General features: G+C 41.0%; 3 protein-coding genes across 3 annotated transcripts; 2 read left to right on the forward strand and 1 right to left on the reverse strand.

Moving 5' to 3' along the window:
- Positions 1 to 234: 234 nt before the first annotated feature.
- Positions 235 to 7,807, forward strand: LOC131293689 (uncharacterized). The gene is made up of 7 exons (XM_058321763.1): positions 235 to 280; positions 1,154 to 1,559; positions 1,622 to 3,186; positions 4,675 to 4,919; positions 5,510 to 5,685; positions 6,114 to 6,307; positions 7,672 to 7,807. The coding sequence occupies exons 1-7, from the start codon at positions 235 to 237 to the stop codon at positions 7,689 to 7,691; spliced, it is 2,652 nt and encodes an 883-aa protein (XP_058177746.1). The 3' UTR covers positions 7,692 to 7,807.
- A 6,654-nt stretch (positions 7,808 to 14,461) lies between these two features.
- Positions 14,462 to 23,137, forward strand: LOC131281852 (DNA-directed RNA polymerase III subunit RPC1). Its single transcript, XM_058311209.1, has 8 exons — positions 14,462 to 14,596; positions 14,665 to 15,625; positions 15,691 to 15,897; positions 16,550 to 17,813; positions 17,897 to 18,332; positions 21,664 to 22,191; positions 22,283 to 22,790; positions 22,867 to 23,137. Exons 1-8 carry the CDS (start codon positions 14,553 to 14,555, stop codon positions 23,053 to 23,055), a joined length of 4,137 nt encoding a protein of 1,378 aa, XP_058167192.1. The 5' UTR covers positions 14,462 to 14,552; the 3' UTR covers positions 23,056 to 23,137.
- Positions 23,138 to 23,154: 17 nt separating this feature from the next.
- LOC131281853 (CXXC-type zinc finger protein 1-like) lies at positions 23,155 to 24,880 on the reverse strand. The gene is made up of 4 exons (XM_058311210.1): positions 24,848 to 24,880; positions 24,665 to 24,786; positions 23,520 to 24,584; positions 23,155 to 23,405 (listed from the first exon to the last, which is right to left on the reverse strand). Exons 1-4 carry the CDS (start codon positions 24,878 to 24,880, stop codon positions 23,183 to 23,185), a joined length of 1,443 nt encoding a protein of 480 aa, XP_058167193.1. The 3' UTR covers positions 23,155 to 23,182.
- Positions 24,881 to 25,835: the final 955 nt, after the last annotated feature.

The raw sequence follows: 25,835 nt of genomic DNA on the forward strand, positions 1-25,835 counted from the left end.
GGTTCCGCTAAAGCAAACGCGTCACCCATATTTGGGTGACGCGGGCCCCCAGGAAACATAGCCGTCACCCATATTTGGGTGACGCGGTACGCAACGTGTTAAACATATTGTTACCGTAACGAATAGTAATGTTGTAATTTGTAATTCAATGTATATTTATTGAAATAAACGAATATGTGCATTGAAATTATGAATTTATTATTGACATAAATTGAATAATAGTAAAATAAAAAAATGGCTGCCTCTGCTGCCTATATGTGCGTGAAGCAGGTGTTTACATGTGTGCGTGCACCCATCGGCTTGTATTGACGGTCTTTCGTGCTTCCGTTAGACCCGATTGCGGACCGTCACCAAAAATTGACAGATTTTGCTGGTTGTGATGGGTTCCCATAACATAGAATCCGACAAGGCATCGAGTCTTCGAATCTTCCGAATTCTACCAACACTAGACCACACCAGGCTAGACAAATTGTCAAGATAGCAAAAAGGAGTAGAAGCAGCTACTTCTGCGAGGCACGCTCTAATATTATTGCGGATTACTTTGGCTTAGAGAAAGTTGTTATTAGAAAAATTAAATCCCGCAGTTAAGGAGACCATTTTTTTCCTGCTCGTTCCTCAAGAGCGTACGTATCAAAAAGTTACCATCGCAACATGCGATAGTTTGTGGCTCACAAGGCAATGAAAACAAAAGTGTCCAATTTTTGTCTTCTACCGAATCAGGGATCGAGACAGTGACAAAACGCATCTGCGTTAAGTGAAATAAAGCTTGGAAAGTTAAGGTAATTCAGACAGTCAAATGTAGTCTATAATAGAAACCAAGTAACGTGTCAACTACAGCATTTTCTATAATTCTAGCTGCTAGTTTACATTCACGTAATTTGTAATCCGGAATTATTCTATCTACTCTTTATGATGTAAGCTTTTCTACACCTTATATAGAACTATTTCATTCAATTGTGACTGTTCGATAGCAAACCATTTTTCTTTAAGGAAATCAAGATGTTCTTCAAAGCGTGTGGAGTGTAAATATCCCCTATTCAAATTAATACGACTATTAATATTTTTCCGAGCAACTCACAGTATTTCTCATAAGACAGTGTACAGTTTTGTTATACCGTTTGTTCAGTTTCTGTTATTTACTGTTTTACCGTAGATATCGAGATGATACGTCCTCATTTTGACCCTAGTGTCGATTACCAGCAACACCAACAACACCAACAGCATCATCAGCATCAGCAACATCATCAGCAGCAACAACAACAACAGCAGCAGCATCAACGACAGATATCTAAGATTGTTAGTAGCCCTCCACCAACGATAATAAGCACCGCTAGTGGGGCAACAATGTGTGTAGCAAAGCTTATTATTGGTCTGGAGCATGCTCCACCAGCGTTCAATGTTCGATCCCGGGTGCTTGGGGACGGTGGTACTAATTTGAATTACATCCGCACTGAAACTGGTGCTATGGTTACTCTACGGGGTCGTGGGTCAATGCATCTTGATCCGCAAACCATGCAAGAAGCACCAGAACCGTTGCATCTTTTCATCGAACACTCATCGTAAGTGTGCTCCGGTAGATATTTCCACCTAGTACGCATAGTAACATTCCGCATTCTTGCAGATTGGATGGTTTACAAGGCGCTAAGCAACTGGCAAAAAACTTAATTGAAACTTTACAAGATGAATTATCGTTCTTCCAAGAGAACAATGTTCCGAAGGCAAATTTTCAGATAATGCCCCAGCCCAATATAGTTCAAACGTCGCAGGTAACTCAGATGCCCCCGCTCATGCGGACCCAGCACGTAACCCAACCAAATGGGATCATACACCAGCCGCCACCGACGGTTCTTCCGCCGCAAAGTTTTGTGCAACATCCGCCATCTTTACCACCAAGTCAGCCTCCACCTCCGCAAATAATACAGCAGCCTCCGACGATCATTCAATCCCACGTGCCTGTACAGATACACCAACAACCAAATAATGTTGTAATCTCACAAATTCAAACAGCACCACCACCGCAGCTGGCGAATGTGAGTAATCCTCCACCAGGAACGCAGATACGGCCACCCATAGTACAGATCAAAAACTCGCCAACGCCGGCACATCTGTCCCAACCACCTCCGGCTATCCAAATTCAGCAAACACCGGCAGAAGCCCCACAGCAAATCATCGTAAATCCTGCACCTCCCTTTCAAGTGCAGTATATACAACAAAATCCTTCTATCCAAACTAGTAGTGGACCGCATCCTAATGGGCAGGTCACGATTCAGCATCTCATACAACCGCAACCTCAGCCGGTTCAGGGTATCGTACAAACAACGTTACCTCCGCCCCAATTTGATCACTTTCAAAGGCCACCGCAAACGCAACAAATTATTACTGTACAGGGCAGTACGGCGTTTATGGTGCCACCACCAAACATCATGCATCAAACGGCCCCACAGCCACAGAATCAAATCATTTTTCAAACTCAGCAACCGATTCTAACGCACCATCCGCCCCCCGAGCTGACGCCAATGGGGCAACAGGCGACGCTAGCGCAAGCATCAGGAATGGTGTCGAACGGAGCAGACGATAAAAAGGTGGTCAGTGGTCCCGGAGAAATGCAGATTAAATCGGAGTCGGTCAAATTAGACGAAGGACCCTCGGCTGGAACCCTGTTGCAGCAAATTCCAGCCACTAATCAGCTCGCCAAAACAACTGTGATTCCCGTTTCGTCGATGCCCGGTATACCGATTAGTCAACCGCCACCACCAATCATGTCAGTGCCTCCACCGACCGTGCAGCATATAGTCGGTAATACAATAATCACTTCGCAGCCGAACCCTTCGATCAGTCATGGTGGTATCCCACAGCAAATCTTTAGCCAAATACCTGTCTCTATACAATCGTTTGCCCCCGGACCACCGCAGCAGATGCAAGTTAGCGGATCGCACTTTGTCGTTAGTGCACCACAACCGTGGCCCGTCGTAACCGCATCAGCTGCTGCACCACAAATACAGCAAGTCCCTGTTAGTTCCGTACCGAGCATTCAAATTACCACGCAACCAATGCGCAATCCGAATGAGATACACATCATCAGCCAACCGACGATCATCAGCGCCACTGAATATCGATCGCCAGCGCAGCAGCAGCAACAAATAATTACTACTAGTGCATTTAATCCGCAAATACAACCGCCTCCAGGTAAGGGGTTATTTTTATATCTAATCGGAAAAGGAAGGAAGGAAGAGTACGCTTATCACATATGCGGTACTTGAGCAGGGATCTGTTACATTATCATGCATACATACAAGGTGTCCAATTTATTCTGATGCTCTTTTTTCGACGAATTGCAGTGCTCACGTCAAAGTTCATACGCTTTCTACATATTTTTTAAATATTCTGATGTATTTACACAAGATGTAAAAATTAGAGTTGTGTAAATCTGATTCAGATTCATGAATCTAAATGAATCTCTGCCTTATAAGGGATTCATAAATCTTTCGTCGAGAGATTCATGAATCCCTAAGACATACTAAGTGGTGAAAAGTCACCAGCCAAAAATGGGTGGCTGCTCCCTTTTTTTTTTTGGTCGCCTTTGTCCACGCCTATGAAAGAATCGGGGAGATTCATGACAGATCCATGTAAGATTCATTAAGGTTTCGAAAGATTCATAAAGCTTTGAAGATTCGAATCCGCAAAGATTCATGGATCCATCTGAATGAATCTTAGGTGAAAGATTCATGTGAATGAATCTCGCCAAAAGATTTATTAAGCACAACACTAGTAAAAATGGTTTTTTGGTTCTTGTCATTCATTGTTCATATTTAATGAAAGATCTATACAATACGGCAAGTACCGTAAAACTAAAATTTAAAAAAAATTAATGAAAGATTAAATAGTCCAGGAATGAGATGAGTAAACCCTTCACGGCACGCTGGTAGCTTGGTTTCTATCCAAAAACGTTAAGGTCAACTCTGTAAATTATTTAATGGTTTTTTACAGGACGTCGAGAAGACAAACATAGAAATGTTGTAGAAAAGAATGATATAATGTTTAAAAACCATTTATGATTGATTGTTTGAACCATAGCTGATAACGGGTTAAAGTTGACGAATTTGTTTTTTATCTAGAAAAACCAGCATTCCAATTCACCACACTTCAATACAGTGAATTAGTTTTAGGGTCATAAATACTTTCTAATATAAACAAGCGATACTTCGAATATGAGAGAAAATAGCGATAGAAGTCTTGCGTGTCGCTTGAAACGGCGATTCCTAAAAATATGCTGTAATAGATATATACGAATGTCAATTTAAAAAACTCTCGGAAAATTCAACTTAATATTATGCAATAATTGTTGTTTGGGTTGGACGCCGTGTATAGTTGACGAAATACAGGTCCTGTGACGAAGACTTGAAAATAAACATTTTTGCAGAAAAACATAAAACATGACAAGGTTCCTTTTCAGACTTTTCATGTTCAATCAATTTTGATTTGAACAATAAAAAAAGCAAATTAAAAATACTGTACAAGCGGCTAAATTACGGGCTGATTACGAAATTATTCCTGTAAAAGAAAAATCTGTATGCACCTATTAGATGGTTTTGACCAGCTCAAATTTATCTTTATGAACTTCGCTATGCTCAAAAGTTGTCCAGGCTTCCTACTAAATATTCGCTCTTGTTGCAGGAGTGCAAGTGCAATTCCATACCGTACCGCCACCAACGCAGCAGATCATCACAAGCTTGCCTAATGCTCAAACGCAACCTCCACCACAAGCTCCTCCACCGCAGATACTGGAAAATCAGCCAGGACCTCCACACCCGGCACAACCACAGCATCAGATTATCATCAATGCTCCGGTGCCTCCCCAGCCTCCTCCACCACCACAATCGTTTGCAGCTGTTCAATATTCACAACAAGATTCATCTAAAGTAAGTACTAAGATTCGTTGAGGTGCCTTTTTATTTTTGGATTATTGCTACCGCGACTGCTACAAAGCAGAATATTCAATATCGGTTAAGTCCGGTACGTGACAGATAAATAAATCCATTCACATTTATAAACAGATCCATTTTTTTTAATTTGCTATTATCCAAACCAATTATATATCGGGGGTTGCCCATGGCGTTGAGGCAGTCCGAGGAAACACCACGCCACAGGTTTGTGGGATCGAGTCTCGAGTCTGGCACCCTCTGGTATTATGAACGTCTGACCACCGATCTACAATCATAGAAACACTCTCTTCGGTGAGAGGCCCTGTTCCCACTAGGGGATGTCGTGTAACATAATAATAATTATCCAATCCCTCAACAACGAAGAACTAACAAATAAAAAAACTTTCAAAATAAGATGTGAAATAATAATTTAACAGTAGGATTTCAGCAGCCCCCGTAGCAGCAATTATTCCTAGTTTTTATTTTGCCACTTATTTTATACTGCTACAGTAAGGCCTGAGTGCGTTACATTGCACGTGAATCTATTACACTTGAACACCCTTTAATTGCATCGTTTCACATTTCAGCCGAATGTTGATCAGCTACAACAGCGACCTCCCCAACAGCCGCAGCCTCCCCAACAGCAATCTTTAAACCATCCCCCTCAATCACAAGCGCACACTCACAATATACGACTTGGGCAAAAGCGTAAAATGTCCGAAGACGATATACACAAATCAATGCCGCCCAAAATCGGAATGGGGTAAGTTTGACTATATTATTATCATAAAGCATGTTAATTTAAAAATATGAAGAACTCATATGAATGAGATGCTATGTATTCAACTGTTAAATTATTTTTTTCATTTTGAAGAACTTTTTGTTTAAGCTTTTCTTTTCCTATAAGCTATATTGGATGTTCTTATAATAAAAAATTGATAAATAAATTTCCCTTTGAAAAATGGATAAATAAATTTGTTTCCCTTAAATTAACATATATAACCATATTGCTCAACTGACCAGTTACCGTTTTTTGATAATTTTATAGAAAATATTTAAAAAAAATACAATAGGTAATTAATGAATGGCCCAACTGGAGCACCCAGAATACTGATTTACAAGAAAATACATAACTAATCAGTCAAAATATAATCATAAAATGCCTTAAAATATAATCAACTGACCATTATCATTAATTTACGATGCCAATACGTGTAGGATGAATGGTGCTGGAAGACATTTTTTAGTAGGAAGCCACAGAGGAATCTTGACTCCAGCACAAGCAAAGTGTGTAATGTCATCGGTATCGACGGGGACGGTAACAACAACGTCAACATCGGGCGGTGGCCTTATATCGTCTCAGATATCTCCAGAACATTTAACAGGTAGCGTATTTGTGACTGATTTACTCGCTTTCTCGTAATTGTTGATCTTTTTTATAATGTATAAGCCGATGGCAATGGTGTGCAGGAGAGAATTTTACGACTCAATCGTTCCGGATTTTTACCATCTTATTCCAACTGCATCAGTTGCTTTTGTTGAAAAGAATATAAAAAAGATCTATTTAAAAGTTGAAAGTTGTAGTAACTAAGTAGTAGTAGTAAGTATAGTTTATAGAGGCTTTGGGCCGTGTGGCTTCTTTCGCCTCTTTGTAGTAACTAAGAAATAACAGAAATTGTTCAGGAACAAAACCATGATTGTTTTATATATTGTTAAGATATTCTCCTTAATTAAATTCTCAGGCATAAATGTTTTATTCTTTTACAATGTTAAGATTTGGGTGATTTTGGAATTGTTTTTATTTTCTTTAACATAGTTGTTTAATAATAGGAGCAACTTCACGTTGTTCATTACAGAGCCGATATTCCCATAATGACCAAAAACAACATGTACTGTTTTGTAATGATAACACAATGAGTTCAAATTTTCTTTATTTTTCGTTCAACTCGTTTGACACACAATAGTAATAGTATATTGATATCGACAATTATCCAAAGACTTCGATTCCTGGTTCAGCTAGATCTTCTTCAATGGATAGGTATCTATCTAATCATAAGTATTTAATTCACCCCATTCATCACAAACAATTTAATTGTATTTATTATGGTATTACGGTCCTTGCCGTATTGTAATCACAAACAATTATTTTGTGTATGAAAGTGTGAATCTTTAAAGCGTTGTTTGCAGGAACTTCTCCCATGGTTATTTGAGTCTCTTCCACTATTTAATAAATGCTTCAAAGAAACATTTAACGGTAAAGATTATATAAGTAATCGCTACACATAAAATAATTAACACGCACACAAGTAAACGAGGACTTAAAAAGAGTTGAAACATGCTGTAATGCTATCCGGTATATTGTTAAGATGTTTTCCCTTTTCCGATCGATGTTATTTGAGTTGAAACCAACTCTTCTATTCTTTTAATTAAGTCATAATGACTTGTCATTGTCATAAGTTTCCCATGGAATCCGCCACTAGAAGGAGCAGCAGGTTGTGACTAATAGCTGGGAGAAGATCTGGTCAAAAATGTGGATTTACGAACTCTTGTACTATATTGTTATAATCCTTCTATACTATATTTTCCTTAAAATACTAGTTTTCTTTTGATTAAACACGATTTATTTGAATAAGGAAAGTAATAGACCATAACTATATTTTTAGGTAATATTTAAACTGTATTGCATTATTTTTCAAGTTTTCTTTTATATCTTTCTCGTTTTTGCTTTCGACTGGAAATTGGAATACAGACTTCAGGAGGCGGAAATGAAGAATGGTGGACCGAGCAGCATTCCGGCAATAGCATCTTTATTCTTCAGCATGCCAGCCCATGCTCTTGTGTCGGTGGCTTAAAATTCAATTCGTTGAGATGCAAAAATACCCAGAAAAACATAAATAAATTTTACTAATGTCCTCAATGGCGCTAATTGCAACGATTGAAATCATATTAATAGGGCAAAAATCATATGCCGCGAGAGTAAAATTCCCATTGACAGCAACAGCTTATTTTAAAATCTGACACGGAGTCAAAAGGAATTATTCGTAAATTTACTAGCTGCATTGTATTTCTCGAACGGTGATAGCTGTGAGAAACTATAGCTTTTATTACCGTGTGTCGCTCGAAATAGTGTAGCTGCGCTAACAACCGAGCAGGAACTTTGTTACAAACAAGCATAACCCAGGTTGTTTTGTAGGTGAAACATACGGTTGATATTGTTAACTGTTAACTTATTCGTGTTCTTAGAAGGAAAAGGGCGTCACTCTCTTGTGCTTAGATACACGAGTATAGTTTAAGGAGTCACGATTGTACAGTCTGGCAAGGGATTGTGTGAGCAAATTTGTATGATACTGTAATTACATATTTTTGATTTTGTAAACTGCGTTTAACTGCTGAATTCATTAATAGTTTTGAGTAAAGTAAGTAATGTGACATACATGTAATTCGTTCTCATCATGAAATATATGTAAATTAATTTATTGCAGGACAAAAATCAAACGTACACATTGGCTGTACTATAACTGAAAAATATCTCAATCTTTTTTAATCTGGAAGGCGGCTTTTGGATGCTGGTGACGTAATGCTGCGATATTGATTTTATTTTGCAAACACATCATTTTCCCTACCAAAACAGGTAGCCCCATTTTGTCATGCTATTTTATTCAATCCGAAAAATGTATGTAAAAGAGATTATTTATCTGAGCAAATAATTCAAATGCCTCAAATATGTAATAGAAATTTTGGAAGGTCAAAAAATTATTGTTTCTACGTTTTTTATGTTCAACAAATTTGTATGAGTAGACTGCCTAGAGTATTTAGCACAAATTAAATATGATAGGAATAATCCCTCCCATGATTGTTGTTTGTTTGTTTGTTTTAATAATTTATTAGAAAAATAATTTATTTGACCTATTTATTCACAAACCTTACATTTAATCGTAAATTACTGCCGATATTATGGAAATTAGATCTCTTGAGACTTTTACGGGGAGGTCCGCGACAGCCGAGCGGTAGCGCCGGTTAGAAAATCGGCCCATGAGCGCCAGGGCTCACCACCTCGACGGCGTGGGTTCCAATCCCAACCGAGACCGGACCCTCCCCTGTACGAGAGGACTGACTATCCACGTACGTGTACAACAGGGAAACAAGTCTCGTAAGCCCTTAACGGGTAGGCATGACCAAGACGTCGTTACGCCAAGAAGAAGAAGAAGAAGAAGAAGAGACTTTTACCAAGGTGTATAAATATAGAAGGTGACTTCATGTCGCTTTGGCATTTGTGCCATATTTGAGAAGTGTTACCGCGTGACTACATTAGGCGTACCATACCAAAAAACTGGTGCGGCCCAGGTGGTAAAAACCGTTTTTTCTCTCTTTCTAGCGCACCATCGGCTCTGGTACGCTGTCACTCGACCGTACCAAGTTTTTGGTATGGTACGCCTAATGTGGTCACGCGGTTATGTCCAAAGCCCAACCCGGTTGACAAAAATTCAAATTTTTTGCAGCTGTCATGTAGTACCAGCAAGTTTTTCCATGGCAGATTGCTGGGACTCTTGCTGGAACTACATAGTACCCAAGGTGTATAAATATAGAAGGTGAATTTATGTCGCTTTGGAAGGGGTGCCATATTTGAGAAGAGTTATGTCAAAAGCCCAATCCTTTTCCGATACCCCCCCTCAAAAACCATATGAATACCAAGGTGTATAAATATAGAAGGTGACTTTATGTCGCTTTGGAAGGGGTGCCATATTTGAGAAGAGTTATGTCAAAAGCCCAATCCTTTTCCGATACCCCCCCTCAAAACCCATATGAATACCCCAGAAGTGTTATGTCAAGTCATGAAATGTCATTTTACACTGGACGACTTCACCTTCTAATTTATACACCTTGTATGAGCCCCGCTACACGACCCGAAAACTCAAAAACTTCTCGGCGAGAAGAGGGGAACAACCGAGAAGTTTACGTCAAAAACTTTTCAGCTCCGTGAGCTGAAAACTGCACCCGAGAAGTTTTTGGCAGCTAACCGAAAACTCAAATGCGTCAGAAGAAGAAGACGAAAAAGAAATAAATGTAAACATAACAAATCTCAAAAACAAAATAAACGAACATATGGTGATAAATTTACGTGTTTCTTTTGTAGTTACGGTTAGTTAATATTTTGTTATTTTATAGCTAGAATATCAATTATAAATTCACTATAGATCAGGGGTTCGCAAAGTCCGGCCCACCAACTGATTCCAAAATCTAAAAGTTTCAAAAAGTTTAATGATAAAGATTAAAATATTTTATTCTACCACTTTTTATGTAACTTGAGAACATCAAAATCTTCCTTCTTCATGCGAAGAAAGTTAATTATAGTTTCATTTGCTTGCTCTGCTACAGTATTGTCCAGCAAACGGTTGCCATCTTCTTGCCTCCGCACAATATCCCTGTTGCGTTGTTGCAAGTTTTGGGTACTCAACTCGATGACCCGCGATAGGGTAGTTAGCCACACTTCAACAGATTATCCATCTTTTACTTTTTGTGTGAATTGAAATAAGATCTTGTTTGCTTTGAAGGAAGATTTTTGAGTAAACTGAAAAATCAAAAACAAAAACCTCGTTGCGCCGCAAAGTTTTGAGTTTGCGGCTCGTGTAGCGTGGCTCACAGAATTGGTACCACAAAACGCGGCTACACGAACCGAGAAGATTTTGACGTAAACTTATACGGTTTTTGAGTTCTCGGTTGGAGTTTTCGGTTCGTGTAGCGGCCCGGTATGAATACCCCAGAAGTGTTATGTCAAGTCCTGAAATGTCATTTTACACTGGACGACTTCACCTTCTAATTTATACACCTTGCATAGTACCAGCAACAATGTCAATTTCTGTCAACCGGGAATCCTTCTCCGAAACCCCCCCTCAAAACCCACATGAATACCCCAGAAGTGTTATGTCAAGTCATGAAATGTCATTTTGCACTGGACGACTTCACCTTCTAATTTATACACCTTGTAATAAACCCAATCTCCGAATCCGCGTAAGGCAGCGCTCTGTGAGCTATCGAACAAGACAAACACGACAAACACGACAAAAAAAAAACGATCAAATCCATGCAATCGTATGGAGGTGCTCTGTCAACCTGCATCGAACATGTCAGACAAACACGACACAGAACAAAACAGTTTGATTTTGTCGTGCAGGGCTGTATCCCACGGTGAAACTGTTATACCTTGTGTATTCTGCTACCTTGCTGCTTGGATGAATGACAGTTCTTCACGACAATTCGCAGAGCACCTTTCCGACAGTGTCGTGTTTGTCTGGTTTGTTGGACTGTTCACAGAGCGCTGCCTAACTCGAGAACAGACTGTACCAAAAAAGTGTTGTGTCAAGTCATTAAATGTCATTTTACACTGGACGACTTCACCTTCTAATTTATACACCTTGGGCGTATCGGCGTTTTTGAAATCTGCTTCTATGTTCGAAGCAGTCAATGGAAAAGAGGTCGCAGCATACCACCCGGTTGACGACAAATGTCAGTTCACCCTGATTTTGGGTCCCCGCATCCAAAAATATGTACTTCTCCCCCCCTTAGCTCTATGATTAGAAATGAGAATGTGTGCGTTGGTCGTTTTCTTAGGGAGAGAAAAGGTGCGAATGCGTCCTATGTATATTCTATCCTTTGCAACCATGCAACACCAAACTATCGCCAAATGCTTACTGTGTCGTTATACGCGTATATGCACGTACTTACGTACGAATAGTATTTGAGATATGTGTGTTTCTTGTTGGAGCAACCACAGCGCATTCTGGTATTTGCGCATTCTGGTCATAGCAATCTCAGAGTGCAGGCGCAAGTGCATTGAGCATCAAGTGTTATGATCGTGCCATTAATACTGCTGAGGTAAGAACAAACTAATAAACGTATGAAAATGATGGAAATCTAAGTACTTTAAATCAGTAACATTCTATCTTTTTTTTACTTTTAGGAATGAAAAGTAAAGCTAAAGAATGCGTCGAATGGTGCATGAGCTGGATCGCATATGCTATTAAGAATTGGATCTTTCTGGGACGGCAAGTCCACTGCAGAGGCCGGAACACAACACTGGTAAGTCTGAAAACAGTGTGATCGCAAATATCCGAATAATAAACATCCGATGACTTAATTCTCCAAAAACAAATGTTTTGATTTCACCGGAGCATTCTGCGGGTAGAAGAAAATATCACATTCGTAGAATATACCATACACACACACACACACACATCTACACGCGAGCTAGTCTCACCCACACCACCAAGCAAACCAATGCTTGGTTGCTGCAACCGTCAAATTTTGACTTGCTGGGAGGTTGCTGGGACTCTTGGGACTTCTGCTGGAGCAGCAGAAAATTTGAATTTCTGTCAACCGGGCATGTAACGAGCCAAAGTGTATAAATTAGATTAGCGTCCATATTAATACACCTTGGTAACGAGCCAAAAACCGTGACCAGCCTGCTACACGAGCCGCAAACTCCAACCGCAAACTCAAAAACCGTATAAGTTTACGTCAAAATCTTTGCGGTTCATGTAGCCGCGTTTTGCGATACCAATTCTGTCGCCAGTCAATTCAAGCGCAAAGTTCCTGACAGTCTATGCACGCGTCATTCTCTGCTGTTTTTGTTTTTGATATTTCAGTTAACTCAAAAATCTTCCTTCAAAGCAAACAAGATCTTATTTCAATTCACACAAAAAGTAAAAGATGGATAATCTGTTGATAAGTGAAGTGTGACTACCCAACGAGAAATTTTGGCGTCATTTTGATGTAAAAGAATTCTCTTGAGACCTGATCGCTCTTCTTTTCAGAAGTGTTTTACACCTTCTTTTGCAGCAGATTTCCTATGCAATTTTGGATGTAAAACACTTCTGAAAAGAAGGGTAAAACAATTCTCTTGATACTTGCGGGACACCGCAAAAGAGAACTGTTTTGACAACGTGACTGTGCAACGTGTTTATAACACCTATTTCTGGCTATACGCGTAAAAAACGTATACCCATTCGTAGTAGATTATATGAGCTGGGTTCAGGATATCTTTTCTTTCCCATAATAATTATTTTCATACAGTAAAATATTTTTGATTGTTTTATTATTTTGATACATCTATAATATTATATATAATACTATATATATCGTCCGGTTCGGTAGGCAATCAGGGGAAATGTTCAGATATCGTCCGACGCCTCCTCTGGTTCGTGCTGGCAAACAGCGACCACGGATCGTAGCAGGCTCCTTCGATGTACGATGTGCAGCACCACTCCGTCATGGCCAGTGAAAACACGTAGAACGCATTGATGATTATTTCAAGCCGCTTCTTCCTCCTTGTCGAGACCCTGAAATGTGTGAAAAGCACGGACAAATCATCATCAGTAAGAACTCTCTGCTGTGGGTTCTTACACACGTACTTACTGTCTGATGCGAGTTAACACGGCCCCGGTTAACCACCCCGAGTCGGTCAATCCAAGCGCTGCTATCGAACCCTGGCCACCGATACTATGTTACAACCGGTAACAACCGATGATCGCCGCGAAGTCCGGACTTGGCGAGCAGGTAATTGCAGATCCATCTGGAACATTTTCCGATGGCTGGCTGATCAAATCTGTTTCAAGGAAGGTAATTCACGTTGTAGTTTGGCAAAATAATGGTATTGTTTACAAATTCACAACTAACCCACCTTCATTAGTGGACTCTACTTTCCATACTCTACGAATACTATTTAATTGCCGGTAAAACGTGCCACTGCGTTTCATTCTTGCAAGACGGTCCATTTCACACACAATAACGGCTATAACAAAACTCAAACAAATAATTAAACAACGAATACGCTGGTACACGGTCGAATGCTTGCTAGTTGGCCAGACTTGCACAGTAAACAGTAAACAGTAAACAAACAAAGGTTTGACAGCCAGTACCTCTTTCCACTGCGGTGCCTCCCAAAACAAATTATTGGTAGGTTATGAGGTGTCCATGCCTACCAAAAATACACTCGGCAAGGTTCTTTTCGGTAGGCATGGATACCTTTGGTAGGCAAGTGCAGCAGGGTTCTCCTTGGGTAACTACCCTATCGCGGGTCATCGAGTTGAGTACCCAAAACTTGCAACAACGCAACAGGCAACCGAATAGGCGTATTGTGCGTAGGCAAGAAGATGGCAACCGTTTGCTGGACAATACTGTAGCAGAGCAAGCAAATGAAACTATAATTAACTTTCTTCGCATGATGATGGAAGATTTTGATGTTCTCAAGTTATATAAAAAGTGGTAGGATAAAATATTTTACCCGGTTGACAAAAATTCAAATTTTTTGCAGCTGTCATGTAGTACCAGCAAGTTTTTCCATGGCAGATTGCTGGGACTCTTGCTGGAACTACATAGTACCAGCAACAATGTCAATTTCTGTCAACCGTGTAATCTTTATCATTAAACTTTTTGAAACTTTTTTGAAATCGAACTGTCAAAAATTAGAAGAATAAACACCTCTATAATTATATCATTTTTATGCGATATTTGTTTTCATTCTTTGATGCTACATCGAGGCATGTGCTAAATGTTGTATTCGACGAGTTATATTTCTCAAAAACTCGCATTTAATTTTTTATAAGTAACCAACGTTGTGTTCCACGCACCAAAATGCCTAAAGAACAATTTCGTGAAGCAGACGTTATCAAGAAAATGTATGCGTTTCATAAATGCACCAGTTGCCGATCGTTCGCTTCATCTAACACCGACTTTCTCATTCCAGCTCCCATGTGTCTTTCAACATCGATAGTGCACAGCAGATTCAGCAAGAGGCTCATCTCCACGTAGTTGCCAAAAATTTGTACAACCAAAATGCCGAACGTACACCAGTTGCATACGGAGTTTTGGACCGGCGCATGGGAGTTAGTCAAAAAGATGCAACCTGTGAGACCTGCAAGAAAGGGCTTAACGACTGTGTCGGGCACTTTGGCTACATCGACCTGGCGCTCCCTGTATTTCATGTCGGACATTTCCGTGCAACAATTACGATACTTCAGTCAATCTGTAAAGTTTGCTCCCATGTTATGCTTAAAGAGGAGGAAAAGAAGAACTTTAGTGTCCGGTTGATGAATCCTAACCTTTCCTATTTGGCGAAAAAGTCAATTCATAGCCAGGTGTTGAAAAAGGCGAAAAAAAATACTAAATGTCCTTGCTGCAATAGTGTTAATGGACCGGTCAAGAAAGGTCCTGGCTTAATGAAAATAGTACACGAACCGTTTCGAGGAAAGAAAGCATCGGATCCGATGGTGGTGAAAGCTCTTCACGAAATGCAGGCCGCCCTTGAGTCCAATCGAGAACTGTTGCAAACTGTCGGGCCTACATCACTTTCCAAGGAGTTAAATCCAGTTGAAGTGCTGGATCTGTTCAAAAATATACCAAAATCTGATGTACCATTGCTAGGAATGACATCAGCCGAATCCAATCCTGCCGATCTGATTGTCACTCGCGTGTTCGTCCCACCCGTGTGCATTAGACCTTCTGTAGTTTCCGAAGTTAAGGCAGGCACGACGGAAGATGATCTGACCATGAAACAAAGTGAAATATTACTCATTAGCGACGTGATTGCAAAACACACAATGACCGGTGGGAAAATTGAACTTATCCAGGAGGACTGGGACTATCTGCAACTACACTGTGCACTGTACTTCAATAGCGAATTATCTGGCATACCCCTATCACTGATGGTAGTAGCTGTGTCTTGGCATAGATGTTCTACATTGTTTTAACTTTTCTTGTTGCTCTTCTACAGCCCAAAAAACCCACCCGTGGCATAGTGCAACGATTAAAAGGCAAACAAGGCCGTTTCCGTGGAAATCTGTCGGGTAAACGGGTGGATTTTTCCGCACGCACAGTCATATCTCCCGATCCGAATTTAATGATTCATCAGGTTGGAGTACCTGATAGAGTGGCAAAAATTTTGACATTCCCCGAGAAGGTTAATTCGGCCAACATTAATGTAAGTTAACAGTAAAGTATTATTATCCTTATTCATATAAATTATTTGTATTTGGCCTCCTGTGTACAGAGAATGATATGTTATGCCTAATGTGCCATCTTGACATGCGCTTCGCATACCCTCCCACGCTTTCTCGGCATTTTTGGCAGTCTGATCCAGACTTAGTACAACAAATAGTAGCCAACGTTCGTAAACTGACCTCTTCGTCAATTACCTGCCCTTCCGATGCCCAGATGGATCAATTGTCGCGTTTTTTATTCTTTCTACGATAGGCAGAGCGTTTACTATTTGCAATCCCACTCTGCTGCCATCCGTAGTGTGTGCCGTTTTCAGTTCCAAATCCAAATACAAAAATTTGTTCTAGATTCACCTTGTTTTGAAGGTTCTAAAATTCTTGGACACTAGAGGCCTTAAATACATATCCTTTTGTACAGAGTTGCTTTGCACTCTCTTGCTCACAGCAACAGCCTACTATAACATTCAATTCATCAATGTTGGTAGGATGTTTAGAAGGGGTGGCACTACTATCGAATAATTTTTTTTTGGGTTTTTTATTTTTAATTTAATCTTACCACATTTCGAACATATTTCATATCGGTTAAGTTTTAGAAATTATTGTTCATCAAAATATTTCTCCAATCTATCTCCCTAGCGTATGCGTCAACTGATTCGCAATGGTACGGAAAAACATCCTGGTGCAAATTATGTGCAGCAAAAAGGAAGCGCATTTAAAAAGTATCTGGCATATGGCAACCGGGATAAGGTCGCGCAAGATTTAAAGTGTGGCGACATCGTTGAACGACACCTCATGGACGGTGACGTGGTGCTTTTCAACCGACAGCCTAGCTTGCACAAGCTGAGCATCATGTGTCATGTAGCAAAGGTTCAACCTCAACGCACGTTTCGATTCAACGAATGTGCCTGCACGCCGTACAATGCCGATTTTGACGGGGACGAGATGAATCTACATCTGCCGCAGACCGAAGAAGCACGTGCCGAGGCACTCGTGTTGATGGGTAACAAATCGAACCTCGTAACACCTCGCAACGGGGAACTGTTGATTGCAGCCACGCAGGATTTCATCACCGGTGGCTACCTGTTGACGCAGAAAGACCAATTTCTCACGCGGGAACAAGTGATGCAACTGGCGGCGTGCATGCTATCCGGCCCGGACGCAAATATGGTGATTGACTTGCCGCGTCCGGCGATTGTGAAACCACGCAAACTGTGGACCGGCAAACAGATCTTCAGTCTCATACTGAAGCCCAACGCTCGCTCCTGTGTGAATGCCAATCTGTCCACGAAAGGTCGAAACTATACGAAGGACAAAGACATGTGCGTGAAGGATTCGTGGGTAATCATCAGAAATTCTGAGCTGCTGTGTGGTGCTATGGACAAGGGTACACTTGGCTCGGGTACAAAATACTGCATATTTTATACCATCTTGCGAGATTTTGGTGAAGAGTATGCCATACGGTCCATGTGGCGCTTGGCCCGGATGGCTTCGTACTTTATGATGAATCATGGATTTTCATTCGGGATCGGTGATGTCACGCCAAGCCGCAAGTTGCTCGAAGAGAAGCAAAAACTGCTGGAAAATGGGTACCGCAAGTGCGACGAGTACATAGCCGAGATGAAGAAGGGTACCCTGCAATGCCAACCGGGTTGCACTGCGGAGCAAACGCTCGAGGCGGTTATGCTAAAGGAACTGTCCAGTATTCGTGAGCTGGCTGCAAAAGCCTGCTTCCGTGAGCTGCATCCGACCAACAGCGCCCTCATCATGGCCCAATCTGGATCGAAGGGATCGAACATTAACATTTCACAGATGATCGCATGCGTCGGTCAACAAGCAATCAATGGTAAGCGAGTCCCGAACGGGTTCGAGGATCGTGCCTTACCACACTTTGAAAAGTTCTGTAAGTACTAGTATATGATTTATAAATACATGTGTGGTAGAGGTGCATTTATGCTAAACACTCATATTTGTCATTTAAAACAGCTAAAATTCCTGCAGCGCGTGGATTCGTCCAAAATAGCTTCTATTCTGGCCTAACCCCGACGGAATTTTTTTTCCACACCATGGCGGGCCGCGAAGGGTTGGTCGATACGGCAGTCAAGACGGCCGAAACAGGCTATCTGCAGCGGCGTTTGGTAAAGTGTCTGGAAGACCTGGTCGTGCAGTATGATGGCACGGTACGGAATGCCATCGGGGAGGTTGTAGAATTTACGTACGGTGGCGACGGTTTGGATCCAGTCTTTATGGAGGTTAAAAATAAACCCGTTGACATCGAACGACAGTTTATGCATGTGCGTAACATGCTGCCCTGCCGGAATGAAGAACCATTGCGTGGCGAATTGGTGAGAAGCATCGGAGAAGCAATATTAAGCAAACCGGAATTTGCTGGTTGCCGAGAGGACTTCCGGAAGGAGTGCTTGTAAGTATTGATCCATACCTTAAGCCTCTTTGCGCTTTACATTATCAAAGTAAAATAATAGGTTCAATTGGTCCTCGTAACACTAGACTACATTGCTTTGAAATCTTGCCTAGATGCTTTTCGGCGGTTATTTTAACCACTTTTTTAACACTAAACTGTTGTCTTTTATTTGGTTTGGTGAACAAAGCGCGGTCTTCTCCACTATCCTCAGACCCATTTTCGTTTTTTTCATCATGCAAATTTTTTACCATAACCGCGTTGATTTTGGAAGAATGTAATATATAAAAGTCACCGTTGTCTGTATATAAATATATATATATACTAGCTGATTAACCCGATTTCATCCGGGTAGAAAGACAATTCCAAACGAAAGAGTGTTTTCATTCAGTATCTTGAGTTTAACAATGTTAAGAATGTTGGACGTTTCACACTTGAAAATTGGCTTTCTTATTAGTATGTTGGGTGTAAATTGATTCGATTTTGTGGGATTGAGAATATTTGCAGGAGACGATAAAAGAAGTCTGAGATGAGATTGAACACTCAAATTGAGACCATTCGATTTAGTGACCCCAAAAACTACGAAAATTATACCCATATTGCTTTTTAACCATTGTTGAGATACAGGGGTAAGATCCTTTCCTGTACATGGATGAACTTTTATTAGATGATAGCTATATATTCAAGTAGTATGTGTACCAAATTTTGTAAAAACCCATCCCATAATTGTTGAGTGTTCAGGGATAGGGAAAAATGTTCGGTTGGGGAAAGGGAAAGAGGGCATTCGAAATCATAAAATTGTGTGTAGATTTTGTGTTGAACACATGTGATCAGAATTGACGCTTTTTGTTCTGAGAATTCCTATTGTTTTACTGGAGAGGAGGACGATAGTAGGAGTCTTAGGTTAAATTGAACATTAAGAATGAGGCCATTCGATTTAGAGACCACAAATACTGCGAAATTGATACCCATATTGCATTTTTACTATTTTTAGGGTAGGGGGTAGTATGGGAGCCCCCGTTTCCCCTTGCCTTAGGAGGATGAAATTTTAATCCATGCTATGTCTCTATGTAAGCAGTATGTGTACCAATTTTTGTAAAAATCTGTTCAATAATCGTAGAGCTATAATTGGTTTTTCTTATTTTTAGATGGTTGTTGTCCGGGATGGGTAGGGAGGTATGAGGATATCAACAAACGAAGTCCAAATAATTCATCCTTGAAAAATTAGCTAATATCCAGTAAAGTTTGGCACAAATCGGTCCGTTAGAGTTTACGTAATGCTGTTGAATACATGATAGGGCGAAATAACGCTTTTCGTTTTGAGCATTGCTGTTGTTTTACTGAATATGAGGAGTATAGAGGGAGTCTGGAATGAGATTGAACATTAAGAGTGAGGCCATTCAATTTAGAGACCATAAATACTGCGAAATTGATACCCATATCGCATTTTCACCATTTTTAAGGTAGGGGGAATACGAGAACCCCTCTTTCTAATTACTCAAAACGAAAATTACTTTCTATTACTCAAAACGAAAAACGTTAATTCCTATCACATGCATGCAACGCAAAATCTACTACGTCTATCTGTACCAAACTTGGCTGGAATATTGCTAATTAATTGTTCTTTCGAATATCCTTCTTCTCATCCCCTTCCTCCAATTATGAAATGTAGTTTACAAAAATTTGGTACACATACTACTTAAATATGTAGCCATCGTGGAATAAAATTTCATCGCTCTAGAGGATGGGGTAACAGGGGCTACCATTTTACCCCCTAGCTCAGCATTTTCGTAGTATTTGGGGTCACAAAATCGAATGATCGCAGTTTGAGCGCTCAATCTCATCTTAGACTTCTTCTATCTTCTTCTACGTAACAAATATTTTCAATTGATCTAATGGTAAAAGAGTAAATGAGGCCCCGGCCGCCATGTTTTCGATCGTGGCTACACCTCTTGTCGACGTTTAAACTGAATGTATGCAATTGGTGATACATTAATTCGTTAAATTCAACCTACGAGTATTTGAACCGTAGTGTGTACCGTTAATTTCGGCTACGCAATCAACCTAGGGGTGCGGTATGAGGGGGGCCCACGGGCCCCCCTTATTTCTCAAAACTATAACAAACTCTCTTTTTCGGTAGACCTAGCGCAGTCCGCTCGCTTCGCTCGCTGCGGGCGCGCCGCCGTTTCCAAATCATTTCTTCGGCTTAACTCATTGTTTCATGCTGTCCACCATGTGTGGTATAGTTTACTTACTAGTAACTTAACATGTAAAAGTATATTAATCCGCATTCAACCTCCACTGGGTGATTAGTTTAAACCGTTATGTTCTTTTAAGCGAACCGTTAGCGTTCAAAAATTCGAAACGAATGCATGTGTCGCGCTTTGCATAGCTTCAGGCGCTTAATGTGAACCAGCAGGAAGAGGAGAATCTAGCCCGGGGCCTCATTTACTCTTTTACCGATCTAATCAATTTACACCAAACATAATTATAAGAAATACAATTTTTCAAGTGTGAAATGTCCGACATTTTCATGCCTCCTTCCTGCTTATATCTTTCTGTAACCAGAACAATAAAAATTATGTAAAAAATAATGATGCTATCTTACGACGGATGGCCTCAGTTCCAATATGCAATCCCTTTTGTTTTTTCTTTCTTTTCCTTTTCTTCAACTAATCATAATGTTGGTTTGATTCAAAAAGCTTTAAGTCTGTTGACATACATACAACTATACTACGCAAAAATCTTTTGGTCTGGTGTGCACCAAACTAGATTTAAGGGTAGTCAATTTTGTTGTTTAACTTAATTTTGTAGATGTGATCACCCTTCGTTACCTCTCCCGCAAACTTTCACAAAACCTTATTTCCAAACGACCAGCAAAAGAAATTAATGAAACCTTAAATCGAGCTAAAAACATAGCACATAAACTCTGCAACTCTCATAATTTACTTTACTTCATGCATTGGCTTTTCTTTCTTTTAACTGCAGGACGTCAATTATCTGTTGTCCTGGTCCAACTAAGGTTTAAGCACAATTTTTCTCATACTAGCTTCAATTGATTAATTTTAAATTCTTGCACTAAACTGGAAACTCAGTTAGGTATGCAAAATGTATATTTACATGGTTTCGTCGACTAAAAGTAATACTAAAAAATAGTATTTTCAGCAAAATTTAAGTTTGTAAAAATCGAGTTCTTTAATGAAAATACTCTTTTGATTGGAAATTATTTCTACCCGGATGAAATCGGGTTAATCAGCTAGTTATAATAATAATTTTGTCTAAAAAAATTATATAGCTATACTAATCTGCATGCTACCTATTCACCGAATCGTAGGGAATATCTAGGACTATTTGGTGAGCGGTTAGCTGCTATTCAACGGCGCTACCGTAAGGGCCCTAAGGTTGGAATGGAAATTGAACGCACCACTGCGGGACACCTGGAGCAATTCCTGCTCCAGGTGCGCAATAAATACAACAAAGCTATCACCGAACCTGGCACGGCGGTTGGTGCCTTGGCAGCTCAGAGCATCGGCGAACCGGGTACACAAATGACCCTGAAGACGTTCCATTTCGCGGGTGTCGCGTCGATGAATATCACACAAGGAGTGCCCCGTATCGTTGAAATTATCAATGCCACCAAAGCTATATCTACTCCGATTATAACGGCAGAAATTGAAAACAACACTAATATGGAGTTTGCCCGCAAGGTCAAGGCTCGAATCGAGAAGACAACACTGGGAGAGATTTCATCCTACATAGAAGAGGTGTATAAATCCGACGATTGTTTCCTGCTGATCAAACTTGACCTTGACCGAATACGTGTGCTGGGTCTGGAAGTCAATGCAGAAACTATACGTTACTCGTAAGTAAAAGGCAGTGATGGTCCGTTAACTATCTATTTCAAGGAAACCGTTCCAAGGATTTCTACTCACCTGCATGTTTCTTTTTTACAGCATTTGTACATCGAAACTTAAGTTGAAGCAAGATAACGTGGAAATTCATGGTCCATCGCTAATAACTATTCGTCCGGACAGCAGTAAACACAGCCACAGTCTGAATGCAGAATTGCAGCGGCTAATAACGGCCATGCCGAACGTGGTCGTTGCGGGGTTGCCGCAAGTATCGCGTGCTGTCATCGCGGTAGATGATTCTCGAGGAACTCCAAAATATCGCCTATGCGTAGAAGGTTGCGGTTTGCGCGACGTTATGGCAACGTACGGTGTGATCGGTAGCAAGACAAAGAGCAACAACATCCTGGAGGTTTATCAAACACTTGGCATTGAAGCAGCACGTTCGACAATTATGACTGAAATCACTGAAGTAATGGAAGGTCATGGCATGAGTGTAGACCACCGTCACATTATGCTTCTGGCCAGCCAGATGACTTCCAGAGGCGAGGTGCTCGGTATTACACGTCATGGTTTAGCAAAAATGAGAGAATCCGTATTCAACCTGGCTTCGGTAATTGGCACAAGCAACCTCAATGTTTTCATTCTTCAGTGAAAAATGTTCTAATGCGGTCTGTTTCCTTCAACAGTTTGAAAAAACAGCAGATCACCTGTTTGATGCAGCATATTACGGCCAAACAGATTCCGTCGATGGCGTTTCGGAGCGCATAATCCTAGGAATGCCGGCATCCATTGGGACGGGATTATTCAAACTAATACATAACCACAGTGATACAGCGTTGGACCCGATAGATGATCCCATATTCAATGTGGTTTAACAGTATGTTGAATTAATATTTTAATTTCGTTGTTTTGATGTACAAATTAAACTATGAAAATAAAAAGATTCAGTTGCTACGCTTTCTTTCTAGAATTTCAAACGTTTATTGATGAATCGGAATGCGACTAATATTTGCCGGCACACAATTTTTCCATTATCTCGTGGTTGTACGTTGAGTGCAACATGAGACCCAGTACACCCGCACGTGAGGCCATGGCTTGTCGGATCTGACGTTCCTGCTCCACCAGTTCATCCATCTTCAACCATTGCCTCACACGCTCGAGGTCGATTTCAGCTCGACGTATTTTTTCCCAAACATAGTGCTTGAAGCAGAACTTTTTCGGTGCACTGAAAAACAGAGACAAGTTTTCCTTTTAGTAGCTCGTGAAAATATGGAATCACACAGTGGATTCCATAGCGCTCTTTTAGCGCAATTAGCAAACAGTTTACTTTAACACTTACCGGCAAAATTCACCAGTCAGTTGAAATACGTTCCTCACCAATGGGCATCCACAGACGTCCGTGTCACTAACCTTGGGGTCTTTGCAATGCTCGGGACACAGAACGCGAAGACGTTTACAATATGTTTTGCTGGCAGGATTATAAAAGTCGCAAAACATAGAATTTCCGTCGATGCGCGTCTTGAAGATACTGCCGAAGCTAGCTTGACTTTCGTACTTGTTGAAACATTTTTCCATGTGTCGGATGGCCGTTTTGGAGTGAATCTCATGACCGCACGTGATACAGTACATGGACATTTCATCCTCCATGTCGCTGTTATCTAATGCGTTTGGGTCTAGTGTGCAGCGCTTTGCACGTTCAACAAGCAGATCCAACTCAGCATGCCGTTTATCGAGTTCTGCCAGAGTAGCTCGCACAATTGTTTGTTTTGTCCGAATCGATTCCAGAGCTTTCTTGTTCTGTTCTTCGCCAATAGCAGGGCTTAAAGACCACTCTTGAATTCGTTGAGGCAACACTTGGTAAATGCGGCTAGTAGCTAGCTTCATTCCACACTCGTTCGAGCAGTACTTTGATTGAGGCCGTGCGGTCATAATACAACCAGGACCGTAGCACTGGCGGTCGCCTTCGAGAGCCGGGTTGATTAATTCGGGCGACAGTGAACGCCTTCGTTTTTTGTTCCTAGCTACTGCCTTAAGTGCCGCACGATCTTTTTTGCGACTCGTGGAATTACTACAAACGCGCATTTCACATCGCTGCTTGCGTCCATTTTTTGTCTGTCCCAAACAACCATCGCAGCTGCCACAGTTCTCAGCCTGGCAACCGTCGCACTGACCACAACGCTTCTCGGAAGAACCTCCCGGTGGTTTGTCTTTTCTCTTTTTCGGTGGCTTTTTCTCTTCCGGATTTGGGGGTGGCCCAGGTGCTGGTACTAGCCTGAATACTGTTTGCAATGATGGATCCTCTTCTTTGCATCGTTGACAATAGTAGTGCTTTATGTGCTTCGCTTCTTTCTCGGACACATTTATGCAATCTCCATGATACCATTCTTCGCAGGCGTCACAACAACTACGAAACGGGTAATCCAAACAGTTTTATTACAAAATTGCTAAAAGTAGCTGCTTTCCGTGTCCGTCAAGTGTACTTACATCATGAAACGAGATGAATCAGAAGATCGGCAGAGACAATACGCTTGACCATCTTGCTTAAGAATTGTAGCGATCTTGCTTTTCCTTTCTGGCAAGTCAAACTCTTTAGCAATTTCTTCTTTCTGAAATTGGAAGAAAGATTTTATTTTTAACACGTTTTACGCAACAGCTTTTGTTACGTACAGATTTTTTACTCCTTTTCTTCGGTTCGCTCATTTCTGAGTATATTATCAACTACCACAGGTCCAAACTTCTCAAAACAAGCATTTATTTGGCGTTTTCGTAGCTTTCCAGGCAGACAGCTGTATTTAGGTAGAATCGGGATTCGATCCCTAAACGGATTCTAAAAGATTGAATCCCATTTGACAACCTCGGATTTGATTCCCAAGGGGATTTGAACCAGATTTGATTTCCCAACGAGCAAAGGAACTGTGAAGCACCCAATAGGTACGGTCACACGAGACGAACCCTGCTCGAATTTGGACGCCCGGCAAACCTTTTTTTGAATGTGTTAGTGAATCGAGCAGAGTTCGCGAACCTGAACCGAAAAGGTTCGCCGATTTTGGTGGATAGCACGAACCTTTGCCGCGAACCTTTTTGACTGTTCATCTCCACATAGCGAACTCTCCTCCGACGAACTGACGAACTCAGTTCCCGCAACAGCTGGGAAACTCGTATGAAACTGGTAGGAAACTCTTGACAGCACTAGCAAAGCCCGTTCTGACGTTTAATAACTGACGAATTAAGAAGAAGCGAAGAAGACCGAAACTCACTCTTCGTCGGGACGTCGCGCTGCAGTGTGGACCCCGAGTACAGTGCGACGTCCCGATTCAAAAGTAGCCCAGTTTCGGCAGAACAATCGCGCAAGCCAAGCGCGACAGAGGTATGGGAGTATATGGTAATATGTATCTCATTGGGGCGTAAGCCCGCGTGTAAACACACGGTAATAGGTACGCCGGCCATAACCCTGCTCGAATTTTGACGATCGGCGAATCTTTTTTTGAATGTGTTGGTGAATCGAGCAGAGTTCGCGAACCTTTTTCGAGCAGAAAAAGTTAGCCGATTTTGGTGGATAACACGCAAGGTGTATAAATTAAGCTGCCCGCAAACGTTGCGAACTTGTTCGTGCGAACAATTTGACAACCAGGCATTGGCTATGTTAAGGAAAGGA

Source organism: Anopheles ziemanni, chromosome 2 (genome assembly GCF_943734765.1).
Source record: "Anopheles ziemanni chromosome 2, idAnoZiCoDA_A2_x.2, whole genome shotgun sequence".
Lineage (NCBI taxonomy): Eukaryota > Metazoa > Arthropoda > Insecta > Diptera > Culicidae > Anopheles > Anopheles ziemanni.